The sequence below is a fragment of the Pongo abelii genome, chromosome 9 (genome assembly GCF_028885655.2).
Source record: "Pongo abelii isolate AG06213 chromosome 9, NHGRI_mPonAbe1-v2.0_pri, whole genome shotgun sequence".
NCBI lineage: Eukaryota > Metazoa > Chordata > Mammalia > Primates > Hominidae > Pongo > Pongo abelii.
Window position 1 is genome coordinate 34,282,762 of NC_071994.2, and position 19,881 is coordinate 34,302,642.

At 36.4% G+C, this 19,881-nt stretch overlaps 1 protein-coding gene across 7 annotated transcripts in view; it reads right to left on the reverse strand.

Annotated features, from left to right (window-relative positions):
- The window catches only part of QSER1 (glutamine and serine rich 1), an 81,337-nt gene that overhangs the window by 23,246 nt on the left and 38,210 nt on the right, over positions 1-19,881 (reverse strand). For all 7 annotated transcript variants that reach the window (XM_054524516.2, XM_024255525.3, XM_024255524.3 and 4 more), the window contains 4 exons: positions 15,515-19,207; positions 2,674-2,996; positions 1,467-1,583; positions 758-891 (listed from right to left, as the gene is read on the reverse strand). In XM_054524516.2, the coding sequence (XP_054380491.1) occupies positions 758-891; positions 1,467-1,583; positions 2,674-2,996; positions 15,515-19,207 (4,267 nt within the window). The remainder of the gene's footprint in view (positions 1-757; positions 892-1,466; positions 1,584-2,673; positions 2,997-15,514; positions 19,208-19,881) is intronic.

Consider the following 19,881-nt stretch of genomic DNA (forward strand, 5'->3'; position numbering starts at 1 on the left):
TCACCTGAGCCCGGGAGGTCGAGGCTGCAGTGCCGTGATCATGCCACTACACTGCAGCCTTAGTGACAGGGTGAGACCCTGTCTCAAATAAAAAAGATTTGCTCTCTGCCAGGTCTGAAGATTTGAGTGGATAAAATTCCATCATAAAAATACAGTAAGCTGCTTCCAGTAGGCGGGAATATTAATGAAACTGGACCTACTTGGCACTAGAGTAAGAACATCTAGGGTCATACCTGCTTCTCATACAGACCACAGGGTCAAGTCAGTTATCTTCCAGATTCATGCTCCAGACAACCCAGAGTCACATTAATACACAATAATAATTCTACTATGTGCACTTGTACAGTAATGTAGAGTTCTTATAGTTTTTTTCTCAAAAATTATTTTAAATTTAAGTTACTTCATTATTATTTACATTTTATAGATGAAAAAGGGAGCTTCAGGAAAGTTGTCTTCTCTAGGTCACATAAAGCTGCACTCAAACTTTTTGCCTCTACAATTTTTTTTCACAATACTGGGGTGACACCAAAAGGACTTAGGGAAAAGAAAAGGGCACCCACCCACCACAGATAGCCATGAGCTTTACAGTGCCCATCTCATGCCTTCAAAAGAATCACTTATTTCATCAGGCACTGAAATTTTTTGGCTTGTGTATAATAAAAAAAATCTATTTAATTGATATGCTCCTTTGTACATTGGTATCATCAATAATACACCTATATATATGCACAAATATATCACCTAAGAAAACAAATACCTGATAGCTTGTGAAGGTTTATTTCTTGGCTTTTTAGAACACACTCTGACATATTCCTTCTTGTTTGCATTTTCAATGAACTTCACATATATTCTTTTGTATTTACTCTTTGCATCTCCAAAATATCCAAGATACTGAGGAAGGAAACACTTTGAGTTACATAATTGTACAATCTATATATAAATGCTATTTTGTTGGTTCAATTGACTATCCCATAGCCAACCTTCAAGTTTTCTAAAATGCAGCTCTGGCCAGGCTAATTTTACCCTCTAAAAAACTGATCCCAGGCTCATTACTGATTTCATATGTACAAGCAATCTCATTTGGCATATTCTTACTTCCAGCTACGTTAAGTATGACAGAATAACTTCCATCAGTCTTCTGGTAAATCAGGATATTTGACTAGTAGAATAATCAATATAAAGGAGCCTCTGAGTCCATCTGAACTCTTCATAGGCTAACATTAATCCCTTTCCTTTATTAAAAAAAAAAGTTAAATAATAGTACAAGGTCATTTAATTTTAAATAGCTGATATTTAACAAATGACTATTTTTATATTAGACTATCAAAGAGCATCAATATTCTAGTTCAAATTATATGCTATTTTATATCAAAAATATTCACTATAAAATACTTCTAAATTTAAATCATTGTTTTTTTCAGGACCACTGTTAAAATAAGGCTAATGTAAACATGCATTTTACTTACACTATTTGTAGCAGCAAATTCTCTTTGACCATCTCGAATTTCAGGAACAAATTTCTGTAATAAAGCTTTTTGTACTTTCCAAATAGCTGGAGGTTCTTTTCCTGTTTTTAAAGCCTCCTGTAATAACCAGAATTAATAATACTTACAAAACACAGCAACATATTTTAGATCTTAGAATATTAGAGATGAAAGGAATCTGAAAGGCCTACCCTAGCTCAACCTTTTATTTTACCTCTCTATCTGATATTCTGCAATAATTCTTATAAGCTGGTTAGGTTATTCAGTCTCTGCTTAAATTATTCCAGAAATAGGGAGTTCGTTAGCACACAAAGTAGCCCATTACCCATTTGTGCAGCTAAAACTATTGGAAAGTTTTCTGCTAATGACAGTGTCCTATGTTACACATGCAATTTTGTAACTATGTATGTATACATATCTTAAAAGACCATAAACAAATACGTTAAAATATTAGTAGTTAATTGTGAATAGTAAGAATGCAGACACTTGAATGTTATATTCTTCACTGCACTTTTTAATGTCATTCCAATGTTTTTTAAAAAGGCAAAAGTGGCTGTATGCAGTGGCTCATGCCTGTAATCCCAGCACTTTGGGAGGCCAAGATGGGAGGACTGCTTGAGGCCAAGAGTTTGAGACCAACCTGGTCAACATAGCATGATCCCATCTCTATTTAAAAAAATACATAAAAAGGCAAAAGCAAAGCAAGCAAACAGAAACCCCAAAATATGTTATTTTAAACACAGCTAAAACTTTCTTACATAAAATTATTACATTCTCTTCATGGTTATACAACTTGAAATTATGAAATTAAATCTAATTCTACTTTTACGTGATAGTCCTCTGTTATTTTTGTTTAAACTTTTAAATTATATAAATAACGATTTTCTCCAAACTACTAATAATGAATTGGGAACCTTGAAAAAAGTCAACATTTTAAAACTACTGTAATTACTAATACTGAAATGCAACTGACTACATTTGTACCGAAATACATACAACTAAGTTAAAGTTAAAATTATCTTCAATGATATCTGACATCTACTCTTAATATTTTGATTTTATCAAACACTTATAACGCATAAAACTTCCCATAACTCAAAGTAGATGCATGCTATTGAAGTCATAACGAAGGCTATCACAGGCACACTAACTAAACTATGACCTTTACACTGGTGAACACTGACATCACCTTGAAAGTCTCTATGTCTTCTATCTTTACCACAAATTCATCACGCTCTCTGTATTGGCCTTCTCCTCCGCTTTCTGTGTCCTCCTCATCTGTAAAACCTTCTATGGCAACAGTGTCCTGTCCTTTTGCAAACTGGTCTGAAGGAAGACCATCAAGTTCAATGGGCTTTGAGGATTCTGAAGAGCTTATATTTTCCAGAATATTTACTGCATATGAAGTAGAGTGGAGAGGTTCTTGCTTAACTGCACCCGTAGTGGTTGAGGAAGTAGTAGCAGTACCAGTTGTATTGGCAGTTGGGCTAGTAGTTGCCACCTGTAGGGCTTCTGAAACAAAACCAGGCAAATGCAAATCAGTATTACAAATATTTAAACACTTGTTTTGTGTAAAACTCAAAACAGTTTAAAAAGAAAGACTTGATTATTTTGTAATCAAACTGGTTGAAACAAAACCACAGGAAGAAATTAGACAATAGATGTCAATTTCCAAGAATCAAAGATGTGAGAATTAAGTCTGGATGACAAGTAGACTGCAAACCTGCAACTATCTACCTATCCTCCCACTGCCAATTCCATGTAAGTAGAGCAAAATTATTTTTAAAAGAAGAGGCTGGGTACAGTGGCTCACACCTGTAGTCCCATCCCTATTAAAAAAAATAAAAAATTAGCCGAGCATAGTGTTGTGTGCCTGTAGTCTCAGCTAATCAGGAGGATGAGATGTGAAAATTGCTTGGGCCCAGGAGTTCAAGGGTTACAGTGAGCTATGATGGTGCCACTGCACTCCAGCCTGGGTGACAGAACAAGACCCTACTTAAAAAAAATAATAATAATAAAAATAAAGACATGAAAGTGATAGAAGATAAGGAAGGGTCGGCCAACCAAAACTGTGACTCTTCGTAGAAGATGAAAAACCAAATACATGTGGGAAAAAAAAAAACCCCAAAACATTCTGAAACAGCACTAGAAGCTATCAAAATTAAAATGATTATAAAGTAATACTATGAAAAACTGTATGCCAACAAATTAAATAACTTAGATGAAATGGACAAATTCCTAGAAAGACACAAAATACTAAAAAAGATTGGGGCCAGGCACGGTGGCTCACACCTGTAATCCCAGCACTTTGGGAGGCCAAGGCGGGCAGATCACGAGGTCAGGAGTTTGAGACCAGCCTGACCAACATGGTGAAACCCTGTCTCTACTAAAAATACAAAAATTAGCTGGGCGTGGTGGTGCGCGCCTTTAATCCCCACTACTCAGGAGGGTGAGGCAGGAGAATCGCTTGAACCCGGGAGGCAGAGGTTGCAGTGAGCCAAGACTGTGCCACTGCACTACAGCGTGGGCAAAAGAGACTCTGTCTCAAGAAAAAAAAAAAAAAAAAAAAACAAACTCGGGAAGAAATAGAAAATCTGAATGCCCCAATACAAAGTAAAAAAAAAAAAAAGTAATTTTAAAACATCCCACAAAGAAAAGCACAGGCCCATATGGCTTCACTAGATAATTCTATCAACAATTAAAGAAGATATCAATCTTTTATAAACTCCAAACAATAGGAGGAAACACTTCCCAACTCATTCTGGGAGGCCAGTATTATTCCAATACCAAAACCAGACAAAAACAGCATGAGAAAACTATGGACTAATATCCCTTAGTATATAAATACAAAAACCCACAATGAAATACTAGCAAATCCACCAACATACAAAAGAATCATACAATATGACCACGTGGGATTTATCTTAGGAATGCAAAGTTAGTTTAACACCTGAAAATCAATGTAATACACTATGTTAACAGAAAACAGCATAGGAGCACAGGATCATCTCAGTAGGTGAAGAAAAAGCATCTGACAAAATGTAATGCCCTTTTATGATAAAAACATTCAACAACCTGGGAATTTCCTCAACTTTACAGAGAACATTTAGAAAAAATCAGTAACTAACAACATACTTAGTGGTGCAAACTGTATGCTTTCCTCCTAAGAAGGATATCTGAAGAAGCAAAGCTATATTTACAGATGATATGATCTTGTATATAGAAAATCCCAAGGCCTGGGCGTGGTGGCTCATGCCTGTAATCCCAGCACTTTGGGAGGCCGAGGCAGGTGGATGACCTGAGGTCAGGAGTTTGAGACCAGCCTGGCCAACATGGTGAAACCCCGTCTCTACTAAAAATACAAAAAAATTAGCCAGGCATGGTGGCACACACCTGCAATCCCAGCAACTTGGGAGGCTGAGGCAAGAGAATTGCTTGAATCTGGGAGGCGGAGGTTGCAGTGAGCCACGATCTCACCACTATACTCCATCCCGGGCAACAAGAGCGAAATTCTGTCTCAAAAAAAAAAAATCCCAAGGAATACACCGAAAAACTATTAGAACTAAAAAATGAGTTCAGCAAGATTGCAGGGTACAAGACCAATATATAAAAATCACATGTATTTCTATACATTTGCAGTGAACAACTCAAAAATGAAATTAAGAACACAATTCCATTTCTAATAGCATCAAAAGTAATATTTAGTAATAAATTTAACAAAAGAACTGTAAACTTACATTGTAAAAACTATAAAAACAGTGTTCAAAGAAATCATAGAAGATCTGTATTACTGGAAAAACATCCCATGTTCATGGATGAGAAGACGCAACACTGTTAAGATAGCAGTGTTCCCCAAACTGACCTATGGAATCAACCCAATTCCTATAAAAATCAGAGCTTCATTTTTTACAAAAATTGACAAATTGTTCCTAAAATTCATATGGAAGTGAAAGGGACCCAGAATAGACAAAATGATCTTGAAAAAAGAACAAAGTTGGCAGACTGACATTTCTCAATTTCAAAACTTACCATAAAGCTATAGAAATACAGACTGTGATACTGACACAGACATACATAGATACAAATCAATGGAATAGAATGAAAGTTCAGAAAGAAACTCCTATACTTACGAGCAAATGATTTTCAAAAAAGGTGCCAGAACCATTCAATAGAGAAAGAATAGTTTATGGTTATAATTAAAAATGCAGACATTAACAAATGTGAGCAAGAAAGTGGAATGAATGGAATCCTTATACATCACTGATGAAAATGTAAAATGGCACAGCCACATTGGAAAATAGTTTGGCCATTCCTCTATTAACCATGCAGATATATGATTGAGGAATTCCACTTCTGGATGTGTACCCTAGAGATAATAAACATCCATACAAAAATTTGTAAATGAATGTTTACAGATTTATTCATAATAGCCAAAACTCTATCAATGGATAATTGAATATAAAAATTGTGGTATATCCATATTATTAGGGAATAAAAAGGAATCAGATACTGATACATGCTACAACATAGATAAACCCTGAAAACATTATGCTAAATGAAAGAAGCCAGTTACAGAAGGTCACTTATTATAGGATTCCCTTTACATGAAACATCCCAAATACGCAAATCTACAGAGAGAGAAAGATTTGTGGTTGCCTATAGTTGGGTGTGGGTATGGGAATGGACTCCTTAATGGATACAGGGTTTCTCTTTGAATGATGCAAATGCTGCACAAGTCTATGAACCACTGAACTGTATACTTTAAATGGGTGGATGTTATTGTATATGAATTATAATTCAATAAAACTATTAAAAAATATTTCAAATACCAGAGCTGATAGAGGAACTTTGGGCTGAGGACCAAATATAAATAACATGTAAAACTCCAGTGGTAAGTCTGAATAATACTGATGAACTAAAATAATCACATATACAACAATAAGTAAATAAAAATGGGAAAGCCAGGCCGGGCACAGTGGCTCATGCCTGTAATCCCAGCACTTTGGGAGGCCTAGGTGGGCAGATCACTTGAGGTCAGGAGTTCGAGACCAGCCTGGCCAGCATGGTAAAACCCCGTGTCCACTAAAATACAAAAATTAGCCAGGTGTGATGGCAGGGGCCTGTAATCTCAGCTACTCGGGAGGGTGAGGCAGGAGAATCGCTTGAACCTGGGAGGCGGAGGTTGCAGTGAGCCGAGATTGCACCACTGCACTCCAGACTGGGTGACAGAGCAAGACTCCCTATCAAAAAAAGAAAAAAAAAAGGGAAGGCCAGTGATCCCCTTAATTGTACTGAGCTGTAGGTAGAAGGGGTGTTTGACCATAGGCTAAAATGCAAAAGCTGTACTCTGAAGAAAGTGAATTCTACTTGCCTAGAGTGGTGGAGGAGCTGAGAGAAAACCAAAGTAGGGCCTGAGGCAAATCCAGACTTCCAACACAGAAAAAATGGAAATGCAGACTGGCAGGGGAAATCCATGAACTAAAGTGCTTAACAAATAAAGACCTCCTTGTTGCTATCAGCCAGCCTACCTGTTCTTGTCCCAAATTAAAGCTATCCTCATATATGTATACATTTCCCACTCAAGGGAAAAGGCCTGTTGAGGAAATACAGATGAATATTCTAATCACGTTAGGAGCCCATACTGTGTTATTTTATCCTAACATATTTCTATAATGCTATAGGTACACTGTCATGCTTTTCTGTCACAAAAATATGTATGTAAATGGAAACTAATTTGTCTTGTAACTGAAGGCTCAAAATGTTAAACATTTCTAACATTATACAATTGCATAGTTGATCCAAATTAATACCTTTTCACATTTTGACAAGTATTAAATGTAAAAATCATGCTTCTGTTGGACATGGCACTTAAAAATTATTCATACATGGATCCATGGATGGTACTTATTGAGATAGATTTTACAACCAATTTTATTTGTCCTTCACTTTTATTGATATAAAAACTTAGAAACCATGTTTATATAAATAATGGGTAAATTAAGGAATAAAAGTGACTTTGTTATAGCAATGTCACTGACTTCTACAAATACTTTCTAAGTTATATGTCAAAACAAGTCACATAGTTATCTGTGAACAAAAACAGAGATGCTGCAGCAGACTCTGAGAAAAGGAAATACTAAAGGTATTTTAGTATTTAGTCTGCTTTAGTCAGATAATCCCAAGGAGAAGCTATGAGGTACAAGAATGAATGAAGGATAAACTGGGAAATATATAAGTAAAATGTAAACAAATGACTATTTAAAAGACTATTAATGATGATAGAATTAAATATGTAGTAACAATAACATTTATGTCAGGAGGGGATTAAATGGAGCTCCAGTGTTCAAAAATCTGTATTATCCAGAAAAAGGAAGATACTGACAGATTTGGAGAAGCTAAAAGTGCATGTTGTAATTTCTATTGTAACCAGGAAAAGAAAAGAAATATTTCACCAAAATAATCAGGGAGTGGGCACCTAGATAAAGGTATGAATAAACCAAGACGGACCACATAATGATTATTGAAATGGATGACGCCCCCAGAATTGGGTTTCATTATGCCAATCTCTGTACTTTTGTATATGTTTGAAAATTTCTATGAAAAAAGCAAATTTTTTTTTAAAAAAGAATGTATAACTTCTAGTAGAGGGAAAGTTCATCAATACTTATATGCCCTTTATAGGAAGTTTTAAAACAAACCAAACAATAGTTTTGTTTTGTTTTTTTAAGAGATAGCATCTAGCTCTGTCACCCAGGCTGGAGTGCAATGGTGTGATCCCAGCTCACTGCCCCCTCAAACTCCTGGGCTCATGCGATACTCCTGCCTCAGGCTCCCCATTAGCTAGGACGACAGGCACATGCCAACATGCCCACCTAACTGTTTTTTTGTTTTTTTGTGGAGATAGGCTCTCACTATGTTTCCCCAGCTAAAAAGTATAGTCTTTAGAGATGCATACATAGATGGTAAAATTATATTAAGTAAGGAAGTGATTACCATCCAAGTCAGTTAGTGATTTGCTCTAGAGGTTGAGTGGGTTTAATTTAATACTCAATTAATTTAGATACTTTCTTACTTTCCAATGAATGACATTTAACACTATAAATTTGCTTCTTCACACCACACTCTGGCCACATCCTATTAGTTTCAGTATACAATGCTCCACTGTCCATTCCAATTAGTTTGTCATTTCAGTTTTGGTTTCCTTTTTAAGCCAAGAGTTATTTGGAAGGGTGAGTTTTTCTTTGTTCCTTTCTTTGTTCTTTCTAGAAATGGCTGCACTGTACCCAGGGAATACAGCTTGAATAATGTCTGGCTGCACTGTACCCAGGGAATACAGCTTGAATAATGTCTGCATTTTCAAATCTGTGGAAGTTTTGTTTTGTATTTTTCTTTATGCATGTTTAATTTTCACATGTGGGTTGTTATTTCACAAAAATGTTCCAAAAGAAAACACAGATATGGAAAAATACTAAAAAAATGCTAATAACAACATTAGTATGACAATATTAAAAACAGAAATCATTAAGTGGGAAAAAGAGAGATTTTATTATGATAAAAGGAAATTTAACTGTAGTAAAATTTTATGCACGAATTACATGGGTTCAAAATATCAAGTAAACAGTATTAGAAAAATAATATAACATAATGGGAAACTTTAACACACCTTTCTCAGGAATCAACAGATCAAGCAATCTAAAAACAAATAAGGGTAGAGAGGAATTTTAAAACTTTTTATTATTATAAAATTTTAGACTACACAAAAGTAGAGAATACAAACCCTACTATAACCCAGCTGTAACAAGCACAAACATTTTGGTTCATCTGTTTAATCTATCCATCACTCCCTTTTATATTTGCTGGGCTATTTTAAGCCAAATTCCATATATGTCATTTATCTCCAAAATATACACATATGTAAACATTATCTTAAATAACCTAATATCATTTATTAAATAAAAAAGATATAAAGGATTTGAACACTATTAATGAAATCTATTAGTACTTAGTATTTATAAAAACTGGAGTATCTATAAAAATGGACCATTTACCAAACTACTAACAAAATTTCCATAAATTTCAAAATGTCAACATATTCCCTGAACACAATACAAAAGAGTCAAATTAATGATTAAAACAAAAACTACTAGGAAACAGACAAAGAACCCCTGACCATTCTTCATAAATCCTGGGCTAAAAAGGAAATCAAAACTGAAATAATAAACCAGTTCGAAAAGAAAGTGAGAGCATTATAAACTGAAACCATGAGATATGGTCAAAGTGTGGTGCAAAGAAGAAAACTGACAGCTTAAATGCCATTCATTAGACAGAAAATACAAAAATAAACTAAGTATTAAACTCAAGAAGCCAGAAAGAGATTATCAAATTATACCCAAGGAATAAAGGGCAAAAGAATTAAGATAAATCCAGACATTAAGAAAAAAAAGTAAAAAATAACAGGAGCAAAAAAATAAAAGTAGTTTGGATCTTTAAAAAGAAACATTTATTAGGCAAAAACCTTTCATAGACTGACAAGGAAAAAATGCAAATAATCATTTAGAGGAAGAAAGAGGGTATAACTACAGAGGTAGAAGAGACTAAAACTTAAGGATTACTATGGACAACTTTACAACAACAAAGTTTACAATCCAAATGAATGACTTTCCTAGAAAATGTAACTTTCTTAAATTGACCTAGACAGACCAAGCGACCTCAAGAAAAACTGGAAAGATAGTTAGTTAGATCTATTCTTAGAAAGTTTTATCAAATCCCTATTATGTATGATAAACTTTCAAAGCTTAGATGAACAGAAAAAATTTCCCAGTTTAATTTGTATGACCAACATAATCCTGAATACAAAAGTGAGTCAGATTAAGACAAAAAATACTATAAGCTAATCTCACTTATGAATCTAAGTGTAAAAATCTCAAATAAAATACTAGCAAGTTAAATCTTTCAACAGATTAAAATAATCTGTCATGACCAAGCAGGGATCATGATAGTCCCTAAGCAAAACTGTAGAACACAAAAGCAACAAAACTTCAAGAAAAACCCTACCTTTCTGGCCAGAGGAATGGGTAAAGAAGCCTTGGGCAAGGCTAACAGTAAGGGGAAAATCTGTTTCTTTTTTCTCTTTTTTGTTCCCAACTCTGTCCAGAGAGAGGCCCAAGTCACAGAGCTGAAATGCAGTAATAATGAATCAGAAATCTAAAATCCTAACAGAACGCTTGTCTTGCTGGCAAAAGGAACCTAGAAACAAGGCCCCTAAGGTGTCAAGAGAATAGGGAGAATCCCTGTTCCTTCATTTCTTTCACTGCATTGCCCCAAGGGCCCCAGTTGCAGAGAATTATGTCAAAGCATGGGAAGATAAATCTCAAAAAAAAGAAAAAAAAAAATCTCAGTCTTCTAGGCAACACACTAGGAAAAGGGACCCTGGGATCTGGACAGTGTGGGGAAAATCCCAGGGAAAAGGGAGCTGGAGAATGGGACCCTCTCATTCTATGTATGGACCCACACAAATCAGCGTTTCATACCTAGGATGCACAAGTGTAAGACAGACCAAAACTAGCAAAAGAAAGGCTTTGAGATCTGAACTACAACACAGTCTACCACCCACCCAAGTTCTAGGCTAACTGCTAAAACAGACCTACAACAGCAAAGCGAAAGCCTTGAAAACAGAACTGACACTGGAAACGCCATTCACAAAAAGTAAGACAGAACTTATGGTCTGACTGCCTGCTAAAACAGAACAAAATAAATCAATATTCTCCAGAGGATGTTAATAGAACCTACAGTTTTACAATACAGTACTCAAAATGTCCAAGAGAAAATCCAAAATTACTCAATATACAAAGACCCAGAACATCCCAGAATGCCAAATAAATTTCAGAGACAAAGAACTAAAACAAACCTTAAAAAAAAAATTAAAACCCAAATTTTAAGTTTTAAAAGATCTTCAAGGAGCCCAGAAAACTGACGGTGGTATTACACACTTTTTTTTTAAGCTTTCAACACATTTCAGCCAAGTCCATTTTATCCAGAGATGCAAACAAAACTGAAGGGAAACACCAATTTTGGTTTCATTACATTCTTGAGATCTGGGTGCCTGTCACTTGTGTCCTTAACAGTTTGTTCTGCATACCCATGGCTGCCTGAGAAGTAGGGGTTGAGTACTGTTCGTCAGTTTGGCCTTCATTTTGAAAAAATATACCAGTCACTTTGAATGAAATCAAATTGTAACTAGACTGTATATCTCTAATATTCTACTTCCACTGACTTGATAATAGTAAATTACTTGATACAGATTCAGAAACATTTTAGTAGTGCAAAAACTAGTTTTATACTACACTTTAATTCAATCTGAAAGGAGTAAGGAATGGTGAAAATAGCACCCATCCCTAGTTTCAGGATTCAAAACTAGGGATGGGTTTTTATATTCCATTGGTCTTTTTAATGCAAATATAGAATTCAGAGTGTTAGACAACTGTGTACCATCTTGCCTAAAAGAGCCCAGGATTTAGTTTATGTTGCTACAAGATACAGTTCCATTAGTTTTTCTTTTTTTCTTAATACAACTCCTATATTGCAAGTAAATATGTAAATAATTCTTACTTTATAATTATTTTATCACAAACTTTACTAGAAAACTTTATTATTTTAGAGCAAGGAATATGCCCTTTGGGCATCTGAATAATTTAAAGTCAAAAAACAGGAGGAAACAGCTGCAACTAAAGACATCTTCATATGCTCAGAATGGCTACAGCAGTCCACAAAAAACTAACAGCAAGCCTATGTTCCAGAAAATATTACAAGTATTTGGAAACCAGCATCAGTGGAAGATATACTCACTTTTAAGTTATTTACCACGGAACTGTGAAATGTGGAGTACCACAGGCTCATCATATATCTCTGTGACTTCATTTAAACTGTTTGGTACTGTGTAACCTATGTGCAAAAGTCAGAATTCTACTCACAAAATTAAAATCAAAACCTGGCTACTTAACTTTAACTCACAATCACCTCAATGTTCTACTTTTCTTTTTCATACCCTCACTCATTATTTGAGTACCTGCTACACTTCAGGTCTTGCAAATACAAAGATGAATGCAGTATAATAACTACAATTAATGACTCAGGTTATGCATGACATTCTTTATGTCCCTGAGTCCTCTCAGAAACCTGAGAGGTTACTATATACTGACTGTATCACCATGTCCCATTTTACAGATGAGGAGCGTGCCCTAAAGTCACAGCGCTATGATTCTAGAATTTGAGCCCAAGGTGATTTAACTCTAAAGCCTAAATTCTCAACCATAACCCTTCACTAGCTTGAAGGAACTCACTTTCTAATGAAATACACAAATGTAAATGAACACATTAAAACACAAAAGTAAATGCTTTCATTGACATTTAAGGGCTGTGGGAATTCAAAGGATAGGAGCACTAATTCTGTCTGGAATAATGTCTACAACATGACTTTGAAAATAGTCTTTAAAGATCAATAAGTATCTTCTAGACTAAAAACTGGAGAAGAGAGTAGTCTACACAGAGAAAAATGTGTTCAAAGGTTCACAACTGTAGTAGGGGGACAGACATCCAAGAAACAATGAAAAATTCAATTGTCACAGCAGAGGGACAGTGGAAAGAGAGTAAAACATGGGAAAAGGAATTTTTACATATAATCTTTATTTTTCCCATGAAGCACAGAGGTGTTTTGAAATAGAAGTAACAATCAGCTTTCCTTTTTTATAAAGATGAATCTGTTGACAATGTGGAGGATGGACTGGCATAGAGACTGGCGAGAAAAAATTCTAGGCCAGGCGCAGTGGCTCATGCCTATAATCACAGCACTTTGGGAGGCCAAGGTGGGAGGACTGCTTGAGGCCAAGAGTTCAAGACCAGCCTGGGCAATACAGCAAGATCCCATCTCTACACCAGATTAAAAAAAAATTAGCCAGGCATGGTGGCATGTGCCTATAGTCCCAGTTGCTCAGGAGGCTGAGGAAGGAAGATTGCCTGGGCCCAGGAGTTTGAGGCTTCAGTGTGCCAAGATCACACCACTGTACTCCAGCCTGGGTGACAGAGCAAGACTCTGTCTCTTAAAATAATAAAAAAAGAAAAAAAAGAAAAGTCTGTAATGAGTAATCAGTTGCAATAGTCCAAGTGACAAATGATAGCTTTTTTCAGATGAGTATTAGTATACCTAATAGTATTAAAAGTATACTAGTATACTTTTAATACTAAAAGTATACTAGTATACTTTTTTCAGATGAGTATTAGTATACCTAATAGTAAGGATTGGGTTTATGATGACGATTTTAACTAAAAATGAGATAACATATCTCTGGAAGAAACTAGTTTTAGACTCATGTTTTAGAAAAGAGATTTCAAAAGGTTTATTCTGGGAATGTAAGAGGGAATATAATAGCAATTGCAAAGCACTCTGAACTGGTTGAGACGTTATAAAACCATGTTAGGATTAGACACATCCATGGTAGTAATGTCTTTGAATCTAAGACTGACTTTCTATCATGTTAATTTCCCTGTGTAATGAAATGAGAATTCTTTAGAAATGTATTGTCAGATATTTATGCTAACAGATTATTTGGATACCAGTTCTCACGTAACACTTTAGTAGTTAAAGGTAGTCAAGTCCAGAGAGAAGCTGGGAAGTATGTTACAAAACAAGATTTAAGTCTTAAAGCACCACCCTATTTATCCTAAAGAGCTGAGAAAGAATGTAGGCTCTAGAACCAGAAAAACCTGGGCTCAGATTCCAGCTCTGTCACTTACTAGAGGTATGGGCCCACATAATTCATTCATTCTCAGTTATATCATCTGTATATTGGAGATAACAATGTGTATCTCACAACATTGCTACTAGTTCCTGGCACAGAGGTGGTAGTTATATTATTGTTACAAATACATTTTTCCTTGGCATGTTTCTTACAAGAGAAAATTCCATACTTACTGCCAATTGTTTATATAAGTCAATGCTTCTTAAAATATGCCAAATGTCCAACAATGATAGACTGGATTAAGAAAATGTGGCACATATACACCATGGAATACTATGCAGCCATAAAAAATGATGAGTTCATGTCCTTTGTAGGGACATGGATGAAGCTGGAAACCATGATTCTCAGCAAACTATTGCAAGGACAAAAAACCAAACACTGCATGTTCTCACTCATAGGTGGGAATTGAACAATGAGAACACATGGGCACAGGAAGGGGAACATCACACACCGGGGCCTGTTGTGGGCTGGAGGGACAGGGGAGGGATAGCATTAGGAGATATACCTAATGTTAAATGACGAGTTAGTGGGTGCAGCACACCAACATGGCACATGTACACATATGTAACTAACCTGCACGTTGTGCACATGTACCCTAGAACTTAGAGTATTAAAAAAAAAAAAAAATTTCCTCTAAAGCTCTCTTAGCCACAGAGTTAAGTGAAACACATACCCAAAGATTTGGGTACATAATCTGAAGCCAGCACAAAATTTTTGAGTTTTATCTTAATTATATTAATGTGCATGTTGCACATAACCAAATTTAATGGTTCAGATTTTAACTCTATAACATCCCTGTTGCCTCATCTGAAAAAAGCTATCATTTGTCACTTGGACTATTGCAACATATTTAAACATAACCATATTTAATACTAAAATGTTAATCTTCAGATAAAATTGGCAAACTAAGAAAATGCACCAGGTTTATACTACAGCAATGCCCACAATACAGTGCCTCAATTACCTCAAGATGTCTCAGATTAGATGGCATACTGTACGGATTATGCTGCCTTTGGCAAAAAGCCAAGAAAAACCAGAACTACTTAACCTAAAACGTAGACCTTTCTTACAGGCAAGGAAAATTTAAAAAATAAGTCCTTAAGATACCTACCTTATACATTTTGTCCTGAAAATGTACTTGCAGACCTGCTTTAAGTGAAAAAAGCTTAAAATGTGGGCTATAGCTGGAAAAATAGAAGAAAGTAATAATTATGAATCTAAATTTTAAAACTTTACCTGTTTTCTTCTTTTTATCAGAAGTAGCATCCAAAGTAGTTAAGGGAGTAGAGACGCTTTTATAAGCATCTTGACTACATCCAGGGTCATCTTCATCAGAAGAAAATGAAGATAAATGTTCCAAGTTTTTAAGTTCATTATCAACTTTATCTGATGGACTGTTACTGCCAGTTTCAGACATTAAAGGTGTGGGTGTCGTAGATGAAGGCTTGGGAAGTGGTGGGGGACAAAATGTACGAACCATCTGGGTCCCTGGCCGTCTAGTCCTGTTAGGCATTCGTACAGCAAGAGTGGAAAACTGCTGCTTGGGCCCGGATTTCAGAAAATCTAAGAAAGAAGCAATAAATCCTGTTTTGACTTCTGGTTGTTTTTCCTCCACCTCTTTGATCTTCTGTCTCATTTTTTCTTGATGCTGATAACCATCATGGCAGCTTTCTGAGGAAGGAGGAGTATATGGTAAGTAAATATCTGTTCCCCTTGGATTCTGGCGTTTGCCTTGGGCAGGTCTTTTCAGCTGTTTCTGATTACTGTTGTCTTCCTCTTTAACTTGCCCTTTTCCTTTAGCTCTTTTCTTTTGAAGGTTAAAATGCATTAAATCTTGGTTTTCTTCTTCAATCTTGACACTGACTGCATCCCCAGATTGGGCCATGGCCAACAGTGCAAGTGCACTCCTAGCTGGGTTCATTGACACACCACTGTCGTCACCCCCTAAGGTAAATTCACTCTCTGATGTAGCACTCTCTCCACTTATACTTCTACTACTAGAAACAAACTCTTGGTTTCTGTTATTATTTAATGTACTATCAACAGGAACTTCACTGTCTTCTTCAGATTCAAGATTGGTAGCAGACTGTTTCTTGAATGGGCCAGAACTTTGCTCCTGGACTTCATGACTTGGTCCAACCACTGCTGAAGTTACTTTAGTTGGTATATTTTGACCAGGTGTTTCAATGTGCTGTTGATCAAGAGTCATTTTTGACTGAAGGGCAGGTACTGGTGAAAGGTTCACAGTAACCTGATTTCCATTTAAGGAAGTATCATTTATATTCTGTGGCTTTCCTACTGTAGCTGTCATAGAGTTAAAATCTGAAGTCACATGCCTGACATCTAATGACTGCTGAAAATGAGATTTAGAATCACCATCTTCAACAGCCTGCATGGTTTCATTTGAAGTTGACTTGGAAAAATCAGAAGGTGTAACTCCACAAGCTGCTGCTGTAGCTGCTAAGATATCATCTACATTTGATAAAATATTTCTTTCATCACTAAGAAGCACTGCCTCTGGGAAACACATCGATCCAAGAGAAACAAACTGATTCTTTGAATCATGTTGATTTGTTTCACTAAAATGGCCCTTTGTTGTTAGATGTTGTTGTAATGGTTTTGAAGACTCAGAGAGGTCCATTTTCATAACTTCAGAATTTTGAGGATGGAGTTGCTGCTGAGAATGATCGCCATTGCTTTGAATAACATGACCTTCCATCTGAAGGAAAGGATGTACTATTTGTTGAGGGCTTTGAACACGCTGTGCTTGTAAAGATGCCTTTACTTGACCTAAACCTGCCTGCAGTATTGACTGCTGAAGAATTTGTAAATCACAGGCAGAATCTAGAAGGACCTGTGTATTAGGAAGAGATGCCTGATGGCCATGCCCTAAAGCATGATTTGGAATTTGAATCTGAGATGAAGCTTTAATTATTTGATTGTGCTGTTCCTGGACCTTGGACTCATGCACCTTAAGTACAAGAGGATGCTGCTGCTTTAAGTCTTTAGTATTCAACCTTATTTGTGGAGTCTGTATTAAATTAGTTGCGTTCTTAAGATCAAGGGTAGCTGCATTATTGACTTGGCCAATTTGTTGGTTAAGTTGTGTCACTGAACCAACAACACTTTCTTCTTTTTTTGACGCTTGTAGAGCAACCCCAATAACTTGATCTTCAAGACGGGAATTACTTCTGATTACACTCTGAGAATATCTGTCATCTGCCTTTGACACCTTATAAGTTGATTCTTGAGCATTAATTTCTCCATCAGATAGCCTTTGGGTTGATGGCTCAAGAGATGCTTGTGGCTGCAACACCTGTAACTCTTGCATTGGAAAACCATCTTCTTGCTTTGAAGATGTATACACATCTGAGTCAAGCTTTCTTTCAGCATAAGACTTTGGATCAGGGGAAGTTATGTTATTTTGTAATGTCTGACAATGAGTAGAGGATGCAAAAGATGATGACTGGACAGCAGGCAAAAACTTCTGGGACTGGGGAGATGATGACTCTTGAGTCTGAATATTTTGGGAAGAATGCATAGAAATATAATTCTGGGTCGGGCTAGAGTCTGGCAAATTCTGAGCCCGAGAGGCAGAAGAATAAGAAAGAGAAGGGGCTGTTAATGTTAGGGACTCCCCTGAAGCATAGCTTTCTGAAGGACTAACAACTGACAAAACTTGTGATTGAGATGAATAGCTAACCTGTGTCTGGCTAACTGGTGATAAACCCTGAGAGTGACCAGATGAGTAACTTTGAGACTGACTTACTGAAGACAGATCTCTTGTTTGAGCAGGGTAATTCTCATTTGTAACTGAAGACAATACCTCTTGCTGATTAGATGAATAATTAAGCGTCTGATTTTCAGGAGTTATAGTCTGAGATGACCCAGAAAAAGTCAATGTTTTATACAAGGGTGGCAATTTCTCAACCTTGCTGGACCTATAAACCTGTGAATGAACAATAGATGGCACATTATGTGGCTGTACTAAACCGTAATTTTGGGACTGACTAACTGATAAAAGGCTTGGTAGCTGCGCTGTAGAATAAATTTGTGCTTGGCCCGATATTACAGAACTCTGATTATGCAAAGGTTTGGAATAGCTTAGTGTTTGCACAGGAGGAATTATACTTTGAGGTTTAGGGGTCTTGGTTGATGTCAGTGGTTGTTCTGTAGAACAGCTTTTTACTTTTGTAGTAGAAGGAGGATACCCTGATGATGGAATCGCAGATGAGTAAGACTGAGCAAGTTCCACTGAGACCTGGGAGGTCTTCTGTTGTAATCCTCCGTTGCTCACCTGAGTGGAATCTCCAATTGGGCTACAGGATAAAGATGACTGCCTGGTTGTTTCCTGAAAATTAACTACACTTGAATTTGATAGATAACTATGTAAGGAGTGCTGTGAACCAGTCAGTTGTGCCTGAATTGACTGGGTACCTGAAGGCCGCTGATGGTGTTTAATAACACTACATTCTCGAAGAAGAGCTCTTTCAATGGAAGCAGTAGAACTAGTAAAGAGAGTTGAACTGTAGGCTTGAGGAGTCTGCTGGGCTCCCCCAAGTGCTGAAGGCAACAAACTAAATTGAGGTTGTAAAAGATGGGGTGCAGACTCTTGAGCTGAGCGGTATGTTGAAGACTGAGGTGGTATGCTGTTACTTAATACAGAACTGCCCAGGCGCTCAAATGCCAAAGCAGTTGGAACAGTTCCCTGGGAAGTCTTGATTTGTAGCAAAGGGTCATGATGACTTAAAATTCCATTTGATGTAGTGTTAAAAGTTGAATCCTGAAGCACCAAAGGTGACGTGGTAGCAAAGTTTCTATTGCTGAAGGTGGTGGGATGCTGATAAGCAGAGAGAGATGGTGCAAGTGTTCCAGTGCTTGGCAAAGGTCCAGTAGCAAACAGCTCAGTTGCTGCTGAGGAATGCATGCCTATGAAGAAAAGGCACAAAGATTTTTATGTAATTATGGCACAATTACTTTATGTTTTCATAGTAATGACTTACATAATCCTCAACTCATCAAAATGTCTTAAGACTGAAAAACCTGACCAGTTAGTTCTGCATGTAAATTTTGAAAATTACATTTCAAAATAGTTAGCTTCCCCCACATTTTTTTTTTTTTTTTTAAGAGACAGGGTCTTACTCTGTTGCCCAGGCTAGAGCACGGTCTTGCGATTATAGCTCACTGCAGCTGCAGTGTCCTAAGTAGCTGAGACTACAGGCGCATACCCCCAAACCTGGCTAATTTTTAAATTTTTGTAAAGATGGGGTCTTGCAATGTTGCTCAGGCTATCTTAAACTCCTGGGCTCAAGTGATCCTCCTATCTCGGTCTACCAAAGTGATGGGATTATAGGTGCAAGCCACCACGCCTGGATTAGCTAGTTTTCATAGAGTAAAAATGAAGTTACAATGATATCAGCAATTCATATCTGTAATTGTTATATAAGATAATTTATATATAGTTTGATAAGGTCATAGGAAAATGAAGAAATCAGTAAAAATGTACATATCTCTAGTGACTAATTTATCCCAAAGTCCCAATGCAAAATACCAATGGACAAACTAAAATGTACATAACATTAAAATGGAAAAAAAACGCTAAA